Consider the following 16,144-nt stretch of genomic DNA (forward strand, 5'->3'; position numbering starts at 1 on the left):
GGGAATTGGAGAATCCACGAGGTTTTTTAAAGATTTGTTTAAAACAGCCAAGAAGCCAGTGTGCCACTATAAATATATGTATAACAACTGCAATCTGTTCTGGGCCAATAAAACCACAGGACTGAAGGCAGTATCCCATAGCTGAATATATCCATTTTTCCTGCAGTAAGATGAACCCCCGTTCTGTGGATCCAGCCTGCAGGGAGTTTTGTCAGCCTCCTCTCACAGCCAACCTGCCCAGCTGGACAACTCTCATTTGCTCCCTAAGTTACAGATCCAGTTTCAGCATCTGACAGCAGATATAAACTGAGGTGAAGGACACGCTCTTTGGTGTGTCTGCTCTTTCACCACTTGTGCAATTCCACTGGGCCAGGAGACCCCAGATTTCCACCATGAGGCACTGAGACAGATTCATTAGTTTGTTTATCACTAAGAAAAAGCTAATTTTCTAACCAACTTGCTTCTTTTTCTCTCTTTGAACACTGATAAGGTGAGATATGTTGAAGTTCCCTATTGGTTTATATTGCAGTTTGGGAAGGGATAGGTTTCGGTGTGTTGCTGTAACAAATGCAAGAGTGAAATTGGAAGAGATGGTGATTTGAGCTAACACAATTAAAATTTATTCTTAACAGCAATCCAGAGATGTCCAGTGCCAAACACAATCTGGAGTCATCAACTAGCATGGACATGAATTAACCTAATAGCTTCTAAAAAAAAAAAAGAAGTCCTATGAAAAAATCCTCCTATTAAAGTAATTAAGTGTTAACAGAATCACAGAGCCATAATTAAACATGGTTTGTAATTAAAACAGCATGTGTCCTAGACAGAGAACACAGCAACAAAGAGAGTCTAACCATGACAGCTGATGCCAAAACACATGCCAAGTACCAAAAATCAGAAAAACAGGCGAGTTTCTAGCAAAGCTGCAGATGCAGAGCCTCCGATCCTCTGACTGAGCCCTCAGCACTGTGACGGATGTGACTGCACTCAGAATTCCTCACGGCTTTGCCAGGTGCTGTCAAAGTTCAAGCAGAACTCTTGGGAACCAAGAAGACACTGAGTGCAAGGCCCAGAACACCAAGGCAGCGCAGGGAGCGGTGAGCGAGCGGGAGCCGAGGCTTGAGCCAGCCCCGTCCTACCTGGCAGCGGCTGAAGATGTCACTGGGGGACACCTGCACGTTGAAGTGCTTCAGCACCTGCAGCGCCTGTTCCTTCGCCTTCTTGGAGCAGTTAACAGAGAAACACCTTCCCTCTCCCACCTGGGAGCGCAGCTGCAAACCAGAGACACCAGTGAGGCCGGGCAGCAGGGCACGAGCAGCTGTTCTGATTCTCTTGTCTTGTTTGAATTCTGAATAATGCCTGGATTTGGTATGTGTTTACAGTCTGAATTCTGGTCTGAGCACCACAACTGCTAACCTAACAGCCACTGCTGCAGGGTACAGGACTTGACTCTGACTCCTGAAGCACTGCGTGATTTCATGTGTATGAAATATGATTTATGTGTATGAAATATGAATATGAGAAAGGGAGACTCAGGAAGGACCTTCTAACTCTCTACAACTCCCTGACAGGAGGGTGCAGCCAGGGGGATTGGCCTCTTCTCCCAGCTAACAAGTGACAGAACAAAAGGAAATGGCCTCAAGATGTTCTAAGGGAGGTTTAGATTGGATTCCAGGGAACAGTTCCCCACAGAAAGGTGGTCAGGCACTGGAATGAGTTGTCTGGGGAGGTGTTGGAGTCATCTTTGGAAGTGTTCAAGAGTCATCTGGATGTGGCACTTGGAGACATGGCTTAGTGGGGACCACAGTGGTGGTTCTGGGTTTACAGTTGGACTTGATCATCCTAAAGGTCGTTTCCAACCTTTAACCTTAAGAATTTCATTATTCTATTCCACAGAATATACCCAAGTCCCATCAACTCATGATTTGGTGAGGTGGTGCTAACAAGGGCAGCAAAAGGAAACTGAACTCAATCCCAGCTTTCTGATGAAGCTTGGCCAGATCCCACAGAGTGTGCCAAAGCACAATGATGGAACATTGTCCAGTGACCACTTCAACCCTCCTGATTCACACAAACGTTCCACCTGGAGTTCCCTCATGGCCAAGAAATTTGAAGGGGTTGATGTGGGCAGTCCCTCAATGTTTGTTTCACACTCTGCAAAGAAGTCTGCATCTGGGAATGAGCACTGGAAAGTCCCAGACACATTTTCATGCTAAAGACTCATAGGAGTGGGATCAGCTACACACCAATAAAGGAAACTGGCAGAGTCATCCCGTCCTTGTGGAGGGCATCCAAAGGCAAGGGAACTGAGGGAACCAGACATTTCCCAGTAGTATTGTACCTGGAAGCAGTTATTTCCCTTTTGCAATTCCTACACAGTATTTTGAAGTTAGAGTTCTGCCAAACAAGATGATGGTGGATGCTGAATTCCCTATTCCACCAGCTGTAGGCTCAAGGAACCTACAGGGTAGCTGCACCTGCCTCACGGTGTCTCATTATGGGGGGGGTGATTTATTCCACACTCAGATTTTCCATAGGAAATCAGCAACCCCTATTCTGCAAATATTCTGATTGGCTGCCTGAGTAGCTGGGAGATTTTGTACTGACAATTTGAGACAAAGAAGTCCTGTACCCTGGCTCATGTGAACAAACTCTGGCTCATCCAGAACAGTTTCACTCTTCCAAACGGATTTTTGGGCAGTAAAAAATTGCAAAGGACCTGCAGCAGAACATCACAGCATTGCAAGCACTGACTTGGCAGGTTCGGCACTACATTTTGAAGCATGTCTGTGAACAGCTCTGAACAGCTGGTGCTGAGGGCAAGGTTGGGCTTTGCTTTGGCTTTTCTGTTTATCTGTTGCAACACAAAACCTCTCCAGCTTCCACCAGATCCTTGCTTGGGGCCCTCCAATCTCTCCCTTCGAAGCCTGAAGAAATGTCCCTGAGGGCTGAAAGTTTCTCAGTGTGGAGACAGCCAGCAAGAATTTCTGAGATAAAAAGCACAAGAGTTGAGCTGCCTTTCACCTGCCAGTGAGACCAGACAGAAACACACTGCTCTGGATTGCTTGGCTTGACTTCCACTCCTGCCCCCAATGGATAGCAATCGCTCTCCCCACTTATGCAGGACTGAGAATAAGTATAAAAAAGCATTACATCCTGAGCCTTGGTGGTTGAGAACAGCAAACCTCTGAAGACCCTAAATGTAGCTTTTAGTAGAGAAAACATGAAAAAGCCAAGCCAGCTGTTGCACTCATGTCTGACTTTTCCTCTTGTCTCCCTTGCACACCCCAGACCACGCAATGATCAGTGCCAGAAACACGCCAGCAGCTCGTAACACTCACAGTCTGATATGGGAGTCCAGAGGTCAAAATGACTCTTCCTTCCTGTCGGGCAATCTGGAAAAAAAACAGTAAAAATCCTCATGAACAGGGGCTGAAGTTATGCTGAGTTCAAGCTTTACTTGCAGTCACAGAAGAGAGAAGGTGAACTGGAGATATCAAATGTTTCTCTCAGTGTCAGTCCACATCTGACCAAGGGTTCTTGACAGCAACAGCAGCTCAAGGTATGGCTCACTACTCGTCCCCTCCCTGCCAATCCCTGCCTCATCTCCCATGTGCTGGAACAAGCTGCTGGTGCATCTGTACCACAGATGGCCCAGGGAACCATTCCACCTTGAAACAATCCTATCCAAAACCAGAATTTTATTTTTTTCCTTAACCCAGACTATTTCTATTTCCCCAGTCTGGATCATAAAGAAGGAAACAGTTCTGCTGCACAGGGGAAAAAGTAAAAAAAAACCTAAGCAGGTAATTCCAGAAAAAAAATGTACCATGAAATGTGTCTGCAAACTTCATACCCTTAACAAAAAATGCTCCTTAGAGAAGGAGGGTGTTATGGTCCTGGCAACCCAACAACAGGAATTATGCACCTTTCCAGGCTGCATCTCCTGTACAGTTTATCACCTCCTGCCTTGCAATCCTGAGCTTTTGTCAGAGGTCTGGTCCTTCAAGTGGAAGGTCTGTGCTGAGTTACCAGGGAGCTCATCACCTGCCCTGCTGACCTTCACACGGGGCCAGGGACACTGCAGAGGTGTGGGTGCCAAAGGGACACACTAAATCTGGAGCTGCAAGGGTGGAAGTGTCCTTCTCTCACATGATTGAATGACACCCCTCCCTCCCACCTCTCACCCTCCTGGAGGAGGGACAGAGCCTCATGACTGCAGCAACAGAAGGATTCCCAAGGATTCCTATGTGAACCAGGACTCAGCTCTGATCCTGCTGACAAGAGATCAGTGCTTTGAAGTAGGCATGAGATTATTTCTCTCCTCTAGCTTAGATTCTCTTGGAAGCCCTCATGTTTTTCACTGACTCCAGATGTGTGTTGTGGAGGTCTCTCATCTGGTTCAGAGTGCAGCAGCTCTCTCTGGATCCCTCTCTACCCTTGGCAGGAAGACATATTTGGGATCAGAGTCCTGCTGCACTTCCCAGAGAGACACCAGCGAGCACAGCCAGGGAACATCAGACAAACCAACCATGACTTTTAAGCTCTGTCTTGGGTAGTCATTCTCTTAAGATTCACTAGACCTATGGCAACACGAAACAAGGGGGAGAAGGTTCTGAAGGCTCCGTGCAGGCAGCTAGACAACTTGTTTTGTCCTTTTTTCCTCTTCCTGAGCTTTCAGGTATCTGCTTCTCTCCTTTAGTTGTGAAGTCACTCTTTGGCTGAAAGTTCTGCAATGAGAAAGCGATTGGCAACAACTTCTAAAGCATCTTCCTACAGGCAAAATGACTGGATTTCTTTCAAAATCAACCCTCTCTCTTTCAATAAAGAAAAAAACCTCTAAGAACAGGAGCCTTGAAGGGGCAGCACAGACACCCCATGCAGTCCTGCTGCTGAGCAGCCACCACAGCACCCTTGTGGCATATTAGTGAGGGAAGTCTGGTAAGGCAACAGCAAAAGGTCACCACAGGGATTTGCCGACAAGGGAAAAGGGATGTGAAATTCCTCCAGACTCATGTTTGCTTCAGGGTAAGTCTGAGGATTTCACAGCTGGAACACTCCATTCTGACTTTCTGCATCCAGGGTTAATTAGTTCAAGCTTGATAAATCCCCTTATCTAAATGGCTCTGCAGAGACAGGCAAAAAACATCAAATAAAAAGGAGAAAAGCAATAACTCTTCCAACATGTTTTTCTGCCTCTGGAACAACGACTGAGAGAAGCACACAGAGCCAAAAAAGCCATGTGATAGCACACATCTGACTGAGACCACAGAGGGTATGTGCTGGAGAAAAGGGCACAATTCCTTCTTTTTCTCCAAAAGCAACAAGGGAAGGCAGCACTGGGACCGTGGGGGGATGTGTGGTCAGGGATGCAAATGAGAGGAAAAGAACACCCAGGGCAGCATTTTGGCATGGGTGTCAGGGACCTGTGCTCCAGCCCAAGTGCTGCAGAGAGGGCACTGGCCTCAGTTTCACAATCTATTACAAAGATAATATCAACTTCCTCTGGAAAAGGCTCAGACCTTCTGGATAGAAAGCACTCTCTAATCTGTTGGTATTACTGATTAGCCCTTAACGTGCCTGTCTGTTCAGCCAACTTCCATCCTGCAGAAATGAATGAACCCACAGGAATTACTGTCAGAGAGACCTGGAAGGGCAACGGCTGAGAAGAGAGGACAGAGAGAGCCCCTTTGTTTCCAAGCCAGCACCAGCAGCAGGATAATTCGTGACAACCCAAAGTGTCCTGAACTAAGGCCAAAGGAGGTTCCAAAAAACAGCAGCACAAGGCTGTGGATTTGTAAGTTAAACTTTGCCAGGTCTGTGCAAGACACATGTTGGGCAATGCCACATGTCCTTGAAGAGCCAAACTGCAGTCCAGGAAAAGCTGTGTTCCCCTTGCAGTGATCCTGAGCCTGGGCCAGCAAAGCCCCGCTTTAGATCAAAAGAGGGTGGACAGAAAGCATCTGCCCAAGGATATGTGCTGGGAAAGCACCCAGACAAGGATCTATTAGAGAAGGGGATCGCAAAACCCAGTCCAAACCCAGAGCCCCTCCCTGTAATCCCAGGCTCTTTTAAAAGAAACAGTAAACCAAGATCTTAACAGCTTTGAGCACCCTCAGTCCAACCCTCACAGTATTGCAACCTTAAACTTCTCTTCAGCATTCCTGAAAAGTATAAATTGCACAGAATTATCACACAGTTTTGTAACATGGCCTTAAGTGTCACAACAAAACCGTCCACCCAGTTTTGTTTCTCTGTGCAGACCCATTTGTATCAAGGTCCTCAATGAAAGACCTTCTCCTCCTGCTGACCAAACATCAAAAGCCAAGTCTTGATCTTAAAAGCAACACAGCTCTTCATCTGTCCTCTGTGAATTTAGCTCCCCACTAGACTAAAAAGACCAGCAAACCTGGAGAATGTCATCTACATCAAAAATATGGAAAAAGCCAGTCAAAGCTGAGACAAGATCCAAGATTAGATTCCCCCATTAGGTGAAGATCTGCTCACTGCAGGATTAAAATCCTTTGTGTCACCTGGCTCCAAATCAGTCTAGGGCAATTTAGATCTGGGTGCACAGTGCTCTGTCTGGCTCCTGAGATCCATCCAGCCTGGTTCTCCTCTGCAACTCACTGGTTCACCTGGAGGTTTGGAGGGTAGGTGTAACCTTGCAAGGGAATCTTCCACATGGGAGCCTCAGGAAGCCAGTTTTACCTGCCTTCTGGTTATTAGCATACTTCAAAAGATACCAGGTTTGCCTTAGCATCAGATTATCCTTAGAGATGAGGATGATTTTGAAGACCAAGAGCAAAGTCCATTAAAAAAACAAAGTAAGGCAACCCAGAACTCAACTGAAGCAGCTCTGAGATTCCACTGAGTCTCTTATTAGAAACCTAAGAGACTACCAACATTTTCTTAAAACTTTTGCTCTGCCCCTGAGGTTCAACATTGCAGGATCTGCTGCAGTCACTCAGGCTGCTGGGTGATCCTGTAAGGTTGGTATGAGAAGAATCCCACTACTTTGCATGATTCTGCAAAATTGCAGAGAAAATAGGAACATCCGCTTTTCCATTTCCTTCTAATTACCTGGAAAACTCAAAAGATAGGTTTAAGATTCTCTGCAAAGAGAAGTTTGCAGAAGAGAAGATGGAATCATAGAATAGTTTGGTTTAGAAGGAATCTTTAAAAGGTCATCTTGTTCCAGCTCCCCTGCAGTGAGCAGGAACATCTTCAACTAGGTCAGGCTGCTCAGAGCCTCCATCCAACCTGACCTGGAATTTTCCAGGGATGGGGCATGAAAGGCCTGGGTAGGAACACAACAGGCACAGGACACAATTTTAAGTAAAGAGACTTGTATTAATTGCAAATAACATGTTGCTTATAGGAGTAAGTGCAAAGGCAAAGGGTGGATCACCCAAAACCAGCACCTGCACACACAAAACCTGCTGCATCCCAGAGATGGAATCTCTGCATTCTTCACGCCATGGATTGCCTGGAGGTGGAGTCAGAGTTCCCGGGGAGGAATGGCTGGATGCACAAAGCCCTTCTTCAGAGAGGCCACACAGCAGAGAGGCTTGGGCCAGTCTGGACCACTGCCCAAAGTCCTGCAAAGGCCCTGCTCGAGGTGCAGGACTGAGCCTTGCTGCTGGGCAAGGACACGTTGGGGACAGCACGTGGTGGGTCCCAGCAGCTCTCAGTGCACAGGCTGCAAATAATGTCAGGTAAAGGAGCTTGTCCAGCACATCTGGAACTAATTTCACCCCCAGCTGCAGACTTGCTGAGCTACACAGGTGTAGGACAGCAGGTAAGACAGCAAGGTGGTACGGGAAAAACAGCATGGCCACCCCACCAAGTGAGAGAGCTTTAATAGAACTACCCCCACTGGCCTTCTGAGAGGCTGCTGCTCATGGAAAGGAACTAAAATGCTTCTGTAAGGACAGCCTGTGAATTCTTTGCCTTTCACACAAGGACAGATTTAACCAGAGACATTTTCAGTATGAATTTCCACTGGTTTTCCATTTTTAAAGATTTTCTGAACCTGCACTTATGACAGGCAACTTTAATCTCATTTCTCCAGTCAAGTTCTAATTAAATGGCACCATTAAATCACAGACTGCAAATTGGTATCATCTCAGAGCAGATAAACAGAACAAGAGAATCACAGATTCATTAGGGCTAGGAAAGACCTCCCAGGTCACCAAATCCAGCCACTCACCCAGCTCTGCCAACTCCACCACTAAATCTGGTCAGCCAGAGGGGATCCAGTGGATCATAGTGCCAGAGGCCCTGCTCTCACACGTCTGCAGATCTGGCATGATAAACTCACCATGACAAGTCCAAGATAAAATATTTAGTCAATAACAACAGCACAACACAAAGCAGAACACAGGACAAAGGTTTCATATCCATGGGAATGGCGGTTGCCAAACCAATTCCTGCCACATGTGCTACCCTAAACAAACAAACAAACAAACAAAAATCCATAACTGTCCAAGCACAGCCTAGGATGTTCTCAGGCTTTTAAGCTTGATCCCAAATAACAGAGGTTGAAGGACCAGACTCAGCTGCCCAACAATACATGAAGCTACTTTAATGAAGAAAAGGAATGAGAACAATAAGGAGGAAATGCCAGGTGTTGCAAGAGTTCTTGGCACAAGGAGAAGTGTAATATGACTGATAAATCATTTGAGTGAAAAGACTTTAATGAAGAGTAAACACTAATACTGTACACTCTTAGGTGTTCCTAGTAACACCAGTCTGAGACTGTGCTGGGACAACACCCAAACCATCTGTCTTGTACTCTACTCAGTGACCAGGATCCAAACCCTCTGCTGGCCTTTGCAGTAACATTCCCAAGTTTTTAGGTGTAAGGTGGTCAAAATTCAACTTTGATTCAATCAGGACCAGCCAGATATAAAACAGGGTGGGAGGAGTCTTTATCTTTGATTAGTCAAGCCCAGATCAAAGGCTCTACAATACAGTAACACTCCAAGGGCTTTTGATAGTGAAAGGATGTTTGTCCGGTCACCATAGAGAAAGCAATGTCCAACATCCTGTCCGTGGCACGATAAGGGACGGGGATGAGAAGTGGAGATGGGGCTCTGGGGGGAGGCACTGAGAACCAGTTTGTTTAAATAACTTGTGCAAGTTTGGCAGGGAGGAGATATTAATTAATTCTGCAGAAGTTAGAGCCTGCCCCAGATTCACGCCAAGCAGACATCTGAAGAGGAAATATCCTGCACACCAGGCCGGGTGATCCATGCATATTTGATAGCACACACTGTGTGGGCTGACTATCTCTCTTGACTCCCTCAAAGTCAGGGAGGCCCTCTGGGAGACCTGGAAAAGTCAGAAAGCTGGACAATCACCAACCAGATGAAGTTCAACAAGGGAAAATGCCAGATTCTGCACTTGGGATGGGGTAACCCTGGATATACAAACAAACTGGGGAATGAGATACTGGAGAGCAGTGCCATGGGAGGGGACCTGGGGGTCCTGGTTGATAGAAAGTTGAATATGAGCCAGGAGGGACATCTGTGTGCCCTGGAGCCAGGAGGGACATCTGTGTCTTGGGGGCATCAGGCCCAGCATCACAGGCTGGTCAAGGGAGAGGATTGTCCTGCTCTGCTCTGGGCTGGGGTGGCCTCGCCTCGAGCCCTGAGGACAGTTTTGGGCACCACAATATAGGAAAGACATTAGGCCATTAGAGAGTGTCCAAAGGAGGGCAAAGAAGATGTGAAGGGCCTTGAGGGGAAGCTGTATGAGAAATGGCTGAGAACACTTGGTCTGTTCAGCCTGGAGAAAAGGAGACTGAGGGCAGGCCTCCTTGCAGCTACAACTTCCTGGTGAGGGGAAAAGGAGAGGCAGACACTGATCTCTGGTCTCTGTGACCAGGGACAGGACCTGAGCGAATGGCCTGAAATTGTGTCAGGGCAGGGTTAGGTTGAATATCATGAAAAGGTTCTTCCCCCAGAGGTGCTGGCACTGCCCAGGCTCCCCAGGGAATGGGCACGGCCCCGAAGCTGCCACAGCTCCAGGAGCCTTTGGACAGCACTGCCAGGGATGCCCAGGGTGGGGTTGCTGGGGGTCTGTGCAGGGACAGGGGCTTGCCTGGATGATACTTGTGAGTCCTTTCCAACTCAGGGGATTCTGTGATTCTGTGATCTGCACTCCTGGGATAGCAGAAATGTGTCTGAAATGAAGCAGGATTTGTCTGTCATCCGATGGGCAGAGGGGCAGAGTTGTTATGGGAGCCCAGAGCAATACTCATGGTCCCCTCTTCCTTTCCCAAATATTTCTGCAAGTTGTGCCTAATCCCCTTTGAGTCACCTCACAAGGTGGCCAGGACATTACATGGCCATTGATTAAGGACATTCTCCTTTCTGTATTGAACAGCCATCTTTGGATTATGGTTCTGCCCCACTGACCTGGACACACAGCAGACAAATACCTTCCCTGTGGGCCCAAACTGGAGTGCATTAGAAATATAAGTGAATGTTGGCTCCTTTCACTGACTTTTGTCTTGTTGCAAACACACAGCCTTCCTAAAGACACTTGGTCACATCTTTGGGGGTTGGAGATCATCTTTAAGATCCCTTCCAAGCCAAACCAAACAATTCTGTGATTCTATGATCTTTACCCTCCACTTGTGTTCTTCTCATGACTCGAGCTGCCCCAGCTGCCAATGACACAAACAGACACATGTAGGAGTGAGATCATAGCAGTCTCTGCTCCCCTCCTCTCTCCTGGAAGTGCAGAACCAAGGCCATACACCGCTGCAGGGACCAATTGATTCCAGCTGCCAGAGCTTGGGGCAACCCAAAGAGCTGGGACTCAGCACAGCGATGGAAGGAGAGATCCACAGGGCAGCTCCTGCAGCCAGCACACCAGTGCAGCTTCCTAGTAAGCCCCATCATGTCCCCGTGGAGACGGAAGCTGTGAACTCACCTCAGCAGCTTTCCTATGGTCATCCTCATTGTCCAGCAGCCAGACATCCACGCCCAGGCAGCGCAGGTAGCGCCCCAGGCCCTGCAGCATGTTGTCACAGACCACACTGAACTCCTGGGGGGAGATGGGGGCAGGGGGCTGGGAGGGCTCTGATCTGGGTCCTTGGCATTCCTAGAGAAAGGCAGGAGCAGAAGGCTGATTCTCAGTACATTTGTGTATTTCCTCCCTGCGTTCATTCACCCACAACAGCACATCCACCTGCCTCCTTCCACCTGTGTCACCACTCCCCCATGCTCTGCAGCACCTCCAGATCCTCCTTCCCAAACTTTCCACACTGCCGTCACCACCTTGGGCAGGGGGCAGAACATGATGGGGCTAATTCTGAGTTTGCCATTCCCTCTCTGACCAGCTGGCCACCTGATCCGGGGACCTGCAGGCTTTCCCTGGAGAAGTGCCAGCCTGGCCTCCAGTGCTCTGCACAGACATTCATCTTCAAGAAGTCACAGAAACAGAGTCAAGGCTGCTGTTCCCCTAAATTAGTCTGCAGTTAATAAACCTGTGCCAAAGCTATGATTTGGAACAGAGGGAGAAACAGGTAGACAAAGCAACCACATCAACTCTGATATCTTCAGAAGGCTAAAAATAGACAGTGCCTGAATTCTGTTCATTTTATTTCAGATGTCTGCTGCGGGAGTTCCTGCATTGGAGGACTTTGGCTTTGGGAGGGTCCCAGAAGTACAATAGCTAAATTCATGGAGAAGGGAAGTTATTAAGGAACTTCCAATGTCCCGCTTTTGACTCCAGGAACTTGAATCAGCTGGGATGACTGAAGGACACTGCCAGCAACTATGCAGGGAGCTAGCACTGCACATCACCTCTGCAGGAGCTGGCCTCAAGCTGGGAATGCTGTGGGACATCAGACAGCTCCACCTGGGCTCTCCATGGGAACCAGCTCAGGTCCAGGAGCAACACTGGTGTGCTACTGCAGCTCCCAGCAGCTGGTCCTGTGCCCAGGGCTCTGCAGCACTGGGCAGACTGGGCTCTCACAAGCTCCTGCAGGATCCTGGTGGATGTAGCTGAGACACCAGAGTCCGGTGACAAGGGCTGGAACTGCCCCCTGAAGCTGAGGCAGCTGGGAGTGCTAACCCAGCTGCTGCTGCTGCTGTTCAAACAGATGTGCAGGAGCTGCAGCTGGCTCTCAGCCAGTGTCCATCCAGTGGCCAGCACTGTCAAACAGAGCTTTTTTCTCACGTTTCATGCCAGCAGAGAGCAAAAAGCTTATAAAGGAGAAAAGTCACTAGCCCCACTTCAGATAGTGGACCAGGAAACCCTGGGAAAGAGAGCTTGGAGTCCTGAAGGATGCAGTCAGGAGAAGTCTGCTTTTTCTGGTGTCCCAGTCCAGGTTTTACCAACTGCCTGTTGGCTAATGAATCTGACTGTACAGAACACAAAGATGACCCGTGGGTTTCCAAGGTGATTGAAGCCTGAAGTGCTCATTTTTCCCACCTCTGCAGCAGCCACGCGGCTCTGCTGTAACACACAGGACTCCCATGAACACGGTGCTCAGGGAGCTGCTCTGTGCTTTCCTGCCTGCTGAAGGCCAATGGATGCTGCACATTTACACACAGGCAGCAGCTGGACACAGGTAGCAGCTCAGCCATGGAAGGAAGCACTGACATCAGGAGCTCCACACACACTTGGGGCTCCTCAGGATACACATATACACACAGGGAGTCTTCTCAGGCAGTAACAAAATGGGATTTGTGCCAAGATTTCTAAAGGTGCTCAAACCAATGAATGGTTCCATTTTAAATGTAAAACTTTATTACTGAGAGGCACCAGTCACATTCCAAGATACTTAAGCAGATTCACACAGCTCTGGTGGAGTTTTAAGGCTCTGCCATAACACAAACGTCTGGGAGAGGCCCTGGTGGTGGGCAGGGAGGCAGAGACAAGCCTTCAGCAGAAAGGCATTTTTGATGGATCATTTGCTTTTAATTTTGCAGACTTCTACTCCAGACACAATAAAGGAGATATTCCCAGTGTGAAAGCAAGGTGTGGAAGCTCAGTAAAAAACAAAAGTAAGGGAGTAAGAGTTTTGAAGCCTTGGCCACAGAATCCAAACCCAAAATGTGGAAGGAACATTTCCATGAGCAAGGCTCACTGGGCTTTGTGCACAGATCTGCACCCACATTGTGCAAAGACAAGTGAACCTCAAAGTGCAGGGAAAGCTGGATCCAGGCAGGCCAAGGAGAGAGCACGGTGTCCTGGGAGGGAGGGGTGAGGAGGATGTTTGCTGCAAGAGTCCTGAGAACAGCCATGCACAGTGAATGGTGTGACTGAGAGCAGCAGTATGTGATTTGCAGGGGTCTTGAGCAACAAGCAGCTCTTTGAAGATGTTTACAAACCTGTCCAGAAGGTGATGGTGCTTCTTGTTTATTCAGCTGCTTCTTTGCCCTGGGTTTTTTGCTCTGTTTTCCCACCAGACTTTCTTTCAGGTCTGAACCCAGACCAAAGCTCTCGGGGTCCTTGCAGAGCCTCTCGTAGATCTCCAGCAAGCAGTAGGCATCTGAAGCTGCAGGGAAGAAATGTGAGCCTCAGATCATATTAGGCTCATTCAAAAGTAAACTAGAGTCTTTCCCGAGGCAAGGAAGAGCCCCCACCTTTGTAAAAGCCACTGTGAACAACTGTGAAGCTGCAACTCCCTCAGGTCATACCCTCAGCTCCAGAACTGACTCACTGAGCATCACAGCTGAACCCATAGTCACAGGGGGTCAAGGCAGGAGCTCCTAAAGACAGGCTCTGCCATCTCCACTCTAACCAAATAACTCAATGCAAACTGCAGTGTGGCTCTTCTAACCACCACCAGATAGCTCCAGCCAGCCCCTGTTCCTCACAGGAAGGAACGCTGTCCCCGAGCCTGCACACAGCTCCTTATCACATCTCTTGATGGGAAGGACACTTCCCCAGGAGATGCAATATCTGAGCAGGTACTGCCCAAGCTGTTTGCAATCACCTGCCCACACTCACTGCCCTGTGCTGCTGCACAGGCAACGGCAACAGGAGAACTCTCCCAGCCAGTCTGACAAGTCTCAGTGATTAACTTTTGTGGGAACTGTGTCAGCTTCAAGGATAGTCGAATTTAACAAAGGGCTGGTTTGCATCAGCAGACTGTCCTTTGATGCACCAGGAAAAGATTTAGACCCAGACTTCTGACTCGGGGGTAATCAGCAATAAACTCTATGGGTCCCTCCAACAGCCCTGAGTCTGTGCTGCAGTTTCTGACACCATATCTGCCCATTTCAAACCCAGCTCTTACAAGCACCTCACTGCGACAAATGAACACAGCATTTGTTTCCCAGGAAGGCTGTGAAATGAGGCAGAAGGAAGTGGACTTTCCTCCTTTTGGTTACTGAGAGGAGTTTCCAATGAGGTGATGTTTCATCAGACAAAATCTGCAAAGCACAGGAATTCCTTCATAAGGGAAATAATGAATCACTGGACAGTTTAAACTTCAACCATTAAAGTAATTTCCTCAAAAGGACAAACAAAACATGTGCTGACTCCTCTGAACAGGAACTAATCTGCAAAGCCATTTTCTTCCTATGCTACTTAAGAACTTTCCTGAGGACAGAGCAGCCAAACACAGCCTGCCCTGGGCACCTGCAGCACCCAGCCAGGGCCAGACCTGCATAGAGGATCTGCTCCTCTCTTAGTGGCCGCTTCTCCCAGTTTGACAGCTGCTCTCTTTTATCCAGAGGCTTCCCCAGCACATGCTGCACCAGGAGGCTGAGTCCCTTCTCCGGCTGCCTGACCCCTTTCTTCTCGTGGCTGTGCTCCGGGGACAGTCCATCGACCTTCTGGCTGTCCTTCCCCCACTGCAGCTGATGGAAACAAAAAGATAGAAACCACCTGGTTATAAAGCAGCTCCCAAACCACCTCCTGTTCCAGCTGGTGGGGCCAGGCACAGCCCTATCACATCCATCTCGTGCCTGGCATATTGAACCCCAGCCCTCAGACAAGGGCTGGGATGGCATGAGATAAACACAGCGTCGAGTTATTTGTTTAACAAACACACTTGCTGGAGAGAAATCTCTTCCATAGCCAAGGAAGGGCAAAAATGGCATTCTTGTACAGTCCTGCAGCAGAGCAGCAGGACTGGGATGATGCTCCTTAGCGGTCTGCAGGGTGCTCACCATGCTAGAGGCTGCTGGGCACCCACTCAATAAAGGACCAGCAGTGGCAGTTCAGCACCTTTCTCCTCCTAGTCCTGGTGGGAAAAGGCATTCCTGTGACACCCTAGGCAACAGCCCTCCCTGCAGCTGCCATTTCTCAGCTTAAACTGAGGCAATGGCTGTTGGCAGCTACATCAGCCCCTGCAGCACTTCCCAGGTTAAGCAATCAATCCCAAAGGTCTGCTTCACCTCAGCCCATAGCTTCAAACACACTCTGTACATTTTACCCATTAAAATGGTTGTGCTGAACATTTTTGCAGACTGCTGAAAGCTTCTGTGTGCAAACCCAGGGACAGCTGTGCTTCAGCTAACCAGAAATTCCTGTGCTGAACCCACCAGCAGCCCTCCTAGGAACACCAGAGTTCTGCATAAATCGTTAACTCCATCATATCTGCTTCAATAATGCATGGCCTTGGAGAAGCAGAATTTCTACAAGAACTTCTTCTTCCTAAGTGTAACTTGTGCTCAGAAACCTTGTCCTGGCTGAATGGAGCTGGGTCTCCAAGAGCTTTTCACAGCTTTTATAAAGGCTATGAAAAAGCTGTCAGTATCATAAGCTTTAACTTTTTAGTTGATGAAAACAAAATACTTCTGTCTTCCTTTACAGAATCCCAACACCTCAAATCCTCTGGAGGAAATGGTCTCTTTACTCATGCAGCCATCTCCCTGCTAATCCAGGATGCAATCAGACAGTGCTGTGGATTTAGGACAGTTATCCACCAGCACATGCAGGAGACACCATTTCCCACATCTCCATTGTTTATCCTTACTTGTTTGTCCACTGCAAGAAGATCCACTACACCTTGCATTTGCTTCTCCATCTCTTTCAGAGCAGAACATGTAGCTGCAAGGCTGCTGAGGTCTCCAGACATCCCATAACCTGGAGACAAAAAAAAAGCCCAAATCACACAGGTAGGAAAACTCAAATTATGGTTAATGCACTGCAGCTTCTTTGAGTTCAGAGT

The 16,144-nt window shown here is 48.2% G+C and overlaps 1 protein-coding gene across 16 annotated transcripts in view; it reads right to left on the reverse strand.

The window, feature by feature from the left end:
• Nucleotides 1-16,144, reverse strand: part of EXD3 (exonuclease 3'-5' domain containing 3) — a 258,853-nt gene that overhangs the window by 117,203 nt on the left and 125,506 nt on the right. For 11 of the 16 annotated variants that reach the window (XM_063409439.1, XM_063409435.1, XM_063409423.1 and 8 more), the window contains 6 exons: nt 15,950-16,059; nt 14,633-14,828; nt 13,353-13,519; nt 10,945-11,115; nt 3,342-3,395; nt 1,140-1,271 (listed from right to left, as the gene is read on the reverse strand). In XM_063409439.1, the coding sequence (XP_063265509.1) occupies nt 1,140-1,271; nt 3,342-3,395; nt 10,945-11,115; nt 13,353-13,519; nt 14,633-14,828; nt 15,950-16,059 (830 nt within the window). Of the gene's footprint in view, nt 1-553; nt 1,038-1,139; nt 1,272-3,341; nt 3,396-10,944; nt 11,116-13,352; nt 13,520-14,632; nt 14,829-15,949; nt 16,060-16,144 lie in introns of those variants that run through there. The other 5 variants (XM_063409438.1, XM_063409437.1, XM_063409431.1 and 2 more) reach the window with 5 other exon arrangements.

The sequence above is a fragment of the Prinia subflava genome, chromosome 12 (assembly GCF_021018805.1).
Source record: "Prinia subflava isolate CZ2003 ecotype Zambia chromosome 12, Cam_Psub_1.2, whole genome shotgun sequence".
Classification (NCBI taxonomy): domain Eukaryota; kingdom Metazoa; phylum Chordata; class Aves; order Passeriformes; family Cisticolidae; genus Prinia; species Prinia subflava.